At 35.1% G+C, this 8924-nt stretch overlaps 3 protein-coding genes across 5 annotated transcripts in view; all 3 read left to right on the top strand.

Moving 5' to 3' along the window:
- Nucleotides 1–4357, top strand: part of LOC102671563 (chondroitin sulfate synthase 1) — a 10182-nt gene extending 5825 nt beyond the window's left edge. For 2 of the 3 annotated variants that reach the window (XM_006609531.2, XM_006609533.2), the window contains 4 exons: nt 962–1102; nt 1189–1369; nt 1956–2312; nt 2436–4352. In XM_006609531.2, the coding sequence (XP_006609594.1) occupies nt 962–1102; nt 1189–1369; nt 1956–2312; nt 2436–3397 (1641 nt within the window). In that variant the 3' untranslated portion in view covers nt 3398–4352. Of the gene's footprint in view, nt 1–961; nt 1103–1188; nt 1370–1955; nt 2313–2435 lie in introns of all 3 variants that reach the window. The other variant, XM_031515173.1, reaches the window with a different exon arrangement.
- A 929-nt stretch (nt 4358–5286) lies between these two features.
- LOC116186805 (lysozyme-like) lies at nt 5287–6150 on the top strand. The gene has a single exon (XM_031515178.1). The coding sequence runs from the start codon at nt 5524–5526 to the stop codon at nt 5992–5994; it is 471 nt and encodes a 156-aa protein (XP_031371038.1). The 5' UTR covers nt 5287–5523; the 3' UTR covers nt 5995–6150.
- A 534-nt stretch (nt 6151–6684) lies between these two features.
- On the top strand, nt 6685–7375 carry LOC102675258 (lysozyme c-1-like). Its single transcript, XM_031515179.1, has one exon. It carries the CDS (start codon nt 6858–6860, stop codon nt 7284–7286), a length of 429 nt encoding a protein of 142 aa, XP_031371039.1. The 5' UTR covers nt 6685–6857; the 3' UTR covers nt 7287–7375.
- The last annotated feature ends 1549 nt before the right edge of the window (nt 7376–8924 follow it).

The following is an 8924-nucleotide window of genomic DNA, read 5'->3' as shown; positions in this document are numbered from 1 at the left end:
AAAAAAAAAAAAAAAAAAAAAAAAAAAAAAAAAAAGAAAAAAAAGAGAAAGGAAGACAAAGAAACAGAGAGATAGATCTCTTTTTCCTTTTCTTTTATGCTTGGATTCAAAAGTTCGAATGGATAGGGAAAATACATTGGAAATGATTGGTCGAGAATATATTCCTCGAAATCTGAAAATATTGATTCGAGGATAAATTTGGGACTTGAACGACATTTCACTCGAAAGGTAAAATGGTGAGATGGAGGATGTTAATAGTTAGATACGAACTAAATCGTAGCCTAATAACCTACTGACAGCCTATACGTTCCCGTCTTCATGCTCGCCGTAAGGTCGAAACACTTAATAGCCATTCTTACGACATGCAATAACTACATGTTTGTCGTACATGTTTTTATACTGTTTCTATGTCAATCTATTGATTGATCGAGGCGCATTACTGTCATGACGACAGATTTACGATTTGAGTATCAGATTGTTGTAACGTTCTCTTTCTCTCTCTCTCTTTTTTAGAATTCCATATTTCAATTTCAAACTTTTTTGACCGGATAAAATTTGTAGGAACGTTGAAATAAATGATGTTAGAATATGGCCAAGTTAATTCAAGAGATGTAACAGTAGAATAATTCCTTGTAATAAGATACTACCACACCCAGTCTCACAGCTTGATTAACACTTGCTCCTCGAGTAGAGATGCGGTTTCGTATACGCGCTAATATTTATTATGAGACCAGTGAACCGGCAGGAAGTTTACAATATTTTAGAATCTCTAAGCCTGAAAATATTCTCTAAAAATATTCGAATTTTTTGAAGATATTATCGCTTATTACACGCGGATCTCGATATCTTCGTGATATCGAAGTAGTAAACGGGACACGACGACACGTCATCTGTCGTTTCCGTCGTTTTAATCTTAATTAAAACAGCTGGAACAATTTACTGGATGCTTTCGCTTTTGCAGATGCAGTCTATCCTATATCACAACAGTTCCGGGGCGCAAGCGTTCACCGGAAATTTGAAGAAAAAAGAAGTTCACCGTGCTATTACGTTGCATCCTGTTAAAAATCCGCCGCACATGTACAGATTGCACAATTACATGAGGGTTGGTATCGGGCTAATGTTACCTCGTAATCGTTTCCTCTTGCCTTCAGTTTGCAAAAAGCTTTTCCTCTCTTTCGTTTTTTCCAGGGGCTTAAGATTCAAGATCTGCAACAAGAGAGACTCAATCTTCACAGGGATATCTACACCATGGCGAAGCAATTGGGGATCAGCGTGGAGAATCTGAAGAATTACGAGATAGCCGATCGTGTCCCGCTGTTTCCAGTCAAACCATATTCGAAACTGTATCCCGGTGACACCGAAATATTGGGTAAATGGGTTATATTTGCCAAGAATTTCGAGGTCGTAAAATTAACACGGGGAATGGGTGGGTGGGTTAAACGATTTCGTCATTGAGATAAACTCGATCCTCGAAATCTCGCGCGTGCTTTTCGAAGCTACGGAATATTTGACGAGGCGAGCGTGAATCATTGATTTCAAGAACAATCGCGTTTCCCTGGATGTGCGTTATTAATAGAGCCATTTAGACCGATTAGCCCATGCGAATTGATCGTCGGGCATACGTGGCGGAGCAGATGCGAGCCACGACACGATTCGTTTGAGCCCATCACACGGAACGATCGGCACTTCGATCGTGACTCTACTAATTTTCATCTCTTCTGCGCTTTGTATTCACGCCTAATTCACGAGTACGCATAAATTTTACATAATAATACGATTTTAAATATATCGATGGATTCGAGAGATAAATTATTTTATGATACACGATACGACGAATAATCTTATTATTCCGCATAATTATCGGTATAAATTTTTACAAGAGAGAGAGAGAGAGAAAAAAAAAGGAATCTGTCGCTTTTCGTTGCATTTTTTATTACATAATATTTTTCTTTCAGGTGTTTCGGCAGGACTTCGTTCGTTCAAACCGACGACAAGCGACGAAGTAATTCCTTGGGATTTCTTGTCGAGATCCGAGTACAGCTTGGGGGATTCGAATCCCAGAAGAAGAATTCACAGTGACATAAAAGAAGGTTTGGAGGACATTACGAGAGAAGTGATGGCTTCCATAAATGCCTGTTCACGACAGCGTGGTCGAGTAGTGGAGGAAAGGTCGACTCTTTACGGGTACAGAAGAGTAGATTCCTACGGCGCTGACACGATACTGGATCTTCTTCTCGTGTATCGAAAGTACAGAGGTAGAAAGGTTACGCTACCTGTTAGGAGGCACGTGTATCTTCATCAGCATTTTACAGGTAGCCTACTAGAAGCCTGAGAAATTTTCTTTGCTTTTAGAAAACATTGATGAAATAAAAAGCGAAACGAATGAGACAGCGACATTGAAAAATATTGTTTTTTTTCTTTCTTTCTTTTTCAAGGAGTGGAAATACGAGAAACGGTGGACGGGATGGAAGTTGACGAGACGCAAAAAAATCGAGAAAGTGACAAGTCTTTGCAAAATATATTCCGCGGTGGTTTCTTAAATTTGAATTTCAACTTCGAGGAAGTGGATCCGGTCAAGGATAAGATCATTCATTTTATTCTACCATTATCCGGAAGATACGAGATTTTTCGAAGGTTCCTGCAAAATTACGAAGAAATCTGTCTAACGAGTGGAGAGAGGACTGCGCTGTTGGTCATGCTCTATCATCATGGAACGGAAAACTCGTTCAATCGAACGATAGATTTGGTGGAACGATTGAAATATAAGTATCGTAGCGCCAGTATTGATATTATTCCTATTTCTGGTACATTTTCCAGAGCCAAGGCTCTTAATCACGGTGTATCGAGATTGAAGAACAACGATTTAATGCTCTTCATCGACGTCGATATAGCATTTACCGAGTCGGCTCTCTACAGAATTCGCGTCAATACTCTTTTAGGTAGACAAATATATTTCCCGGTGGTATTCAGTCAATATGATCCAAAGATCGTTTATGGAGACACCAAAAGTCCAGACACGTTCGCCGTAAACGAAATGGCGGGATATTGGAGGCAATTTGGATTCGGTATTGTCTCTTTGTACAAACAGGATTACAAAGACGTGGGCGGTTTCAATCTGTCCATTCAAGGATGGGGCAAGGAGGACGTAGATTTCTACGAAAAAGTAATCAAGTCGAGTATCAAGATCTTTAGAGCGGCTGACAAAGATTTGGTTCACGTTTATCACGATGTTGAGTGCAGTAAAGATCTGTCAGAGACGCAATGGTCCATGTGTATGGGAACCAAGGCTGACACCTTGGCTGGAACAGAGACACTGGCCCAAATGATTTACGAAAATCCGGAAATATTACAATATGCCAAAGCCAGACGGGCTAATTTAACGCGTACAGCGGGTTGAATGAACGATCTTTAAAATAACTACCTTATCTCGGTCGATAAGATAGAAAATCATGATTCTAATCATGCGATGTCGGAACATTTCGTAGATAGAATATTTTGTATATACACGGTGTAATTAACGGACTGAAACGTACATTGAATATTTAATGCCGATCGCGAATTCACCAAAGTTTTTCCTCTAATAAGATTATCATAATGATCAAGTTGAACTGTGTGTTGTGTCGATAAAACAGATCTTGTAAACTTTAATAAAATAACGAAGATATATTTAACGAAAGAAGTATCGAATACTTTGATCATCGTTTATCTTTTTATGTATAAATATATACTTTAAATATTAGAAATTATTAATGATATACAGAATATTGATGAGGATCGAGGAAAAAAGAAAAAAAAATTTCATGACACATTGATATTTTGTATATATCAACTATTAAATCTTGGCATTATTTACGTTATAAATGTGATGTATCGCTTTTTTGGTTGCTATTAGTTTATTACGCTGAATATTTTTCATTTAAGCTCGGAAGAGTATACTAGTATTTTTTTTTATAAATCAATACTATATATTCCATCATAATAAATTTATTTGTATTATAATATTAAAAAAAAAAAAGCGAAGAATTTATAAAAAGTTGTTATTAGTTCCGCACGAAAGTGAATAATTTCGTGACTAAATAACTTAAAACAATTTAAGATGCCAATACTCCTAAAAAAAACGTAGCGTTACGTTATCGAACAAATTTTGTAAGTAAATGTGATATTATTGTGCCTTGTGTATAAACTTTAATTTGTGAATTTTACGTATACTGCCTATTTTATTTTATTTCTTTATCTACACCGCAAACAGTATCGTACAATTTCTAGCAATGCGAGTTTTGTTACTTGCATAATCATTTATACAATTCGTTAAGATCGCTTCGACGTTTTATCGAAATAAAATTTCTTTATTAAATAATTTTTGTTACGTCAATTTTGTTATTACCTTATTGAAAAAAAAAAAAAAGAAGTTTGAAAATATAAATTGTTCTTCTATATATTATCAATTTATCGCTTCGAAATTTCCTTTTCTCTTTATTCGATCCTACATTTCCATTCCCCGAGGAAAATATCTCAGACGCTACCCATATTTTTCCTCGGTTAGAAAGTATCTTCAACTTATAAGGTTCCGCTCAAGGTCTTTTTAAGGATCGTGATGAAATTTTCTCGTTAGTTGAAGATAGCAATTAACCGATATCTTGTGAATCTTTTCCCAATATAACTAGTTCCTCGTTTCCTGATAAATATCCTCTTTAGAAAATGGTTAATTCCTCATTTTAGAACTATTTGTTTGTACAATTTTCAAAAGACATTCAATCTCTTGAATAAATATTATCTCATCTTTTCAATTAACTTCGTATTTCGTTATAATCTGTTTTGATCGATAACGCTTTATATCATAGAGATGTAAATAAGATTCGCTTTATCTTCCTCTTCGATTACTCTTTGATTACTCTTCGAGTACAATTCATCTATATATAAAAAAAATTTTTTAATCTTACTAGATTGTTATAATTAGACTATTCTATATACATATAACTCGTTTGCAATTTCTATTATTAAAGCTATAAAAAATTAAAGGCATTGTTTCCTTTTAATTTTTGTAAATTAGTTAATTATAGAAGCAGAAATTAGAAGCTCGAATATTACAAAAAATAACAATTATTCGTAATCCATGTTCAATCTTATCAGCACTTCTCAATCACTGTCATAAAAAAAGTTTTAAAACAAGTAACGAGTAAAAAACCAATTTATCATCAAGAAAAAGATCAAATTGATTGGAAATTTATCGAGTCAACCTGTCTCGAAGACGAGTGGCGCCAAATTACCTATAAAAGAACAAAGACACGAGACAACAGACATTATTTCCGGCCACGCAGTGCCTAGGAAATTATAATTTATCAGTCAAGCTCAATGACGTCGTGCATGGTTTGTACGACACACAGTATGACACAAACGGCGAAGTAAGTCGCGTGATATTTAAGTGCGAATCTTTATTACGGTACAATTGCATGAGATAAAATTGGAACATCATTCGACCCTGGTTCGATCAATAATAACGATTAATCTCAAAGGAAAGGAAAGATGATCAAACTGATCTTAATTCTGTCCGTTCTGGCTGTTCTGGTCGACAACCACGTGGAGGCGAGGATTCTGACTCAATGCGAAGCTGTGCAAGAGCTTCAAAAAGCTCAAATCCCGAGAACCTATATCAGCAACTGGGTCTGCTTGATGCAGAGCGAGAGCGGAATGAACACACGGTTGATCACTGGTCCAAAAACAGCCTCGAGCTATAGTTTCGGAATCTTCCAGATCAACAGCGCGAAATGGTGTTCCAGGGGGCACAGTGGAGGAAAATGTAACAAACGTTGCGAAGATTTCGCGGACGACGATATCAGAGACGATATCGAATGCGCCAAGAAGATTCAGGCTATGGAAGGGTTCAAAGCGTGGGATGGTTGGATGAAGAAATGCAAAAACAAGCCATTGCCGAATATTGGAAATTGCAAACGACGAAAACGATGGCTGGAAATATTATGGGATTTGACGCAATAAGACTTGACGTTGTGTGGTTGTTGTCGATCATATTGAATTATCGGGTATCGTTATTATCGAATGTAAACACTATGATGTAAGATGATTGTTCGTATTGGTATATACCGCCATTATTCGATAATTAATTGTTCAATACAAATGAAAATATAATGCGTTTTTACATATCTATTATTTTCCCAATTCTTGTAAACTTAAAATATTATTTTACGAAATCAATGTTGAATGTTTACAATTTCACTGGTTACTCAACTCTTATCGACTCTTCTTAATATCATTTTTATGATAATATTAAAATGTTCATAGCGACAACAAAGTTCGCGAAACTATCTATCGATGTTTGTTATAGCCCAACGATTAGATACTTTCGAAGCTAATATTATCTTGAATAATTAACCTCTCGTGTCAGTTTGAAAGACTTTAGAGGGCAATAACTAATCTAACAAGTCGTATAGACGAACATAAAAATATTGCATGCCTCTTACCGATGGATAATTCTGTCTTGAACGTGTTGAAAGGTACAATTCAAATCAATTTCAAGTTAATTAAACGTATTCACCGAGGAATAACCGGCGAAAATAAAAATGTGTAGAAAAACAAAGGCATTCATTGTCGAACGTTTCGTTTCGTTCCGTTTGAGAGGACGACAATTAGAAAATTACAATTTATCGTGCAATTGCGATGCGATTGCATACATAGTTCGATCGAGTATAACATAACAAGCGAGGCAAGCCGTGTCTATCACTTACGACGAATCCTCGTCACGGTGCATACAGTAGCACGCGATAGTGTTTCGCGTCGAAATATCGTTCGATCTTATTATAGATCGATAACGGGTCGGCGTCGAGGAACAAACGAACAAGAAGATGAAACCGTGGCTGATATCGCTATTCCTCGTCGTTCTGGTCGATAGCCAGGTTATAGCCAAAATTCTGACGGAATGCGAAATCGTGCAACAGCTCCAACAAGCTAGAATCTCAAGGAGCGATATCAGCAGTTGGATCTGTTTGATGCAGAGCGAGAGTGGATTGAACACGAATTTGATAACCGGGCCGAAGACGGCCTCCAGTTATAGTTACGGGATCTTCCAAATTAACAGCGCCAAATGGTGTTCCAGGGGACATAGTGGAGGCATTTGCAGAAAACGTTGCGAGGATTTCGCGAACGACGATATCAGAGACGATATCGTGTGCGCTAAGAAGATTCAAAGTTTGGAAGGGTTCAAGGCGTGGGATGGTTGGGTGAAGAATTGCAAAAAAAAGCCTTTGCCAAATATACAGAAATGCTCACGATGATGACGAGCATACCTTTCGAAGCCCTATCGAAGCAAGTACCGTAAAATGAGGTAAATAGAAATATTTTTGCGAAACAAATTTTGGAGAAATCTCTTAGTCTAGATTTATTTTTCTTTCTTTTTTTTTAAGAAAGAAAAATTTTTTTAATTTAAGAAGGGAAAATTATAAAGTATCTTAATTAAAATGATATATTACATTTTCAGGTGGATTTTCCAAAAACATGGTAAAATAATTAGTAATTAAACATTGGATCTCGCTTGACTTTTCATACATCGATTCAACGAAATTTTATTATGTTTTTTCTCGAAGAAAAAAATTGTTTACGTAATTTTGATTTTTAAAACCTATTACTTTTAATGATAATCCTGATATATTCTGATTACAAGTGATTCATTACCTGTTTTATCGATATTGAAAAAAAAAAAAAGAAATTCTTTATTAGTCTTCCACTCCTTTTCTTTTTCACCGATCTTGTTGATTTTAATATACAAAATACAATTTTGTTTACTCCGGAAATCGTATTGATCCTCGATAAAATTACATGTACAGAGATAAGATGTTATTTATCAACGAATTATTTATTTTCATTTAAAATTTTCTTACTCATTCTGCTATTTTTATTCAATCCATTTTAAGGTACTGCGATGAGATTATGGGATCATTCGATTAATATTGTTATTTTTACACGTTATTCATTGTTGTTCAATAAAATAATTTAGAAATAATATTTGAATGTTTATAAATGAGAAAAAAAAATACATATTACACTACGTAATAGTGATATAACATATCTATGATTTATTAGACGTATCATTGATAACGTCTTAAAAATCACGTATCGATACGTCTATTTTTATATCATCTATTTCCACATATGATTCTATAAAAATTATTATGTATGAAATATATGATTTTATGCTCGTAACTTAAGTGTTAGTTTATCTAAATGATATATAAAATAGATTAAGTGTCAATTATTTCTTAATTATTACGATAGTTTCTTAATTACAACTAAACAGTGTGTGAGATTATCGTTTATATTTTTATAAAATATCGCTTTATCTATCGAAACGAGAAAAATTATTATTGCTGTCTGGAATATTTTTATCGAACGTTTCTCGGAAACCGACATAATCAGATAATGCAATGAGAATTTCCACAAACGTGTTGATGGATTTATCAAGTGAAATTATATAAGATTCTACAACATCAAACGCAGTAATCATTATCGTGCTCGTATGGATGGTCTCTATTAATTGGATAAAAAATCAAGAGATTGGTACTTTTGGTATTCACTCTACGAAGGTTTGTAAAAAAGTTACACAAGCAGACGATGTTTCCCAAATATGAATACAAATCGACTGGAATTAGGCCAATAAAATGATGCAAGAAATCGGCATCATCTTTAAACAAGCCGCTCCACTTGGCAGACCGAATCAGTCGAAATAAAATGGTTTAGAAATTCCGGCTATTAGAATTACAAAACGTATCGTGACAAGACTGAGCAATCTTCTTCCCGATTTCATTTTTATGCTCGGGGAAAGTATCGCGATGTACACTCTTTCAAAAAGAATGATTTTCATTTCGAGCGATATCAGACTGCAGGCCAAACGTCTCGATAACGGGCCAACTCTACTT

The sequence above is a fragment of the Apis dorsata genome, unplaced genomic scaffold (genome assembly GCF_000469605.1).
Source record: "Apis dorsata unplaced genomic scaffold, Apis dorsata 1.3 scaffold_58, whole genome shotgun sequence".
Lineage (NCBI taxonomy): Eukaryota > Metazoa > Arthropoda > Insecta > Hymenoptera > Apidae > Apis > Apis dorsata.
This window is presented reverse-complemented; position numbering and strand designations above follow the sequence as displayed.

What these genes read in the sequence shown, in the direction of transcription:
- LOC116186805 (XM_031515178.1), top strand. Translation starts at nt 5,524, where the DNA reads ATGATCAAACTGATCTTAATTCTGTCCGTTCTGGCTGTTCTGGTCGAC.
- LOC102675258 (XM_031515179.1), top strand. Translation starts at nt 6,858, where the DNA reads ATGAAACCGTGGCTGATATCGCTATTCCTCGTCGTTCTGGTCGATAGC.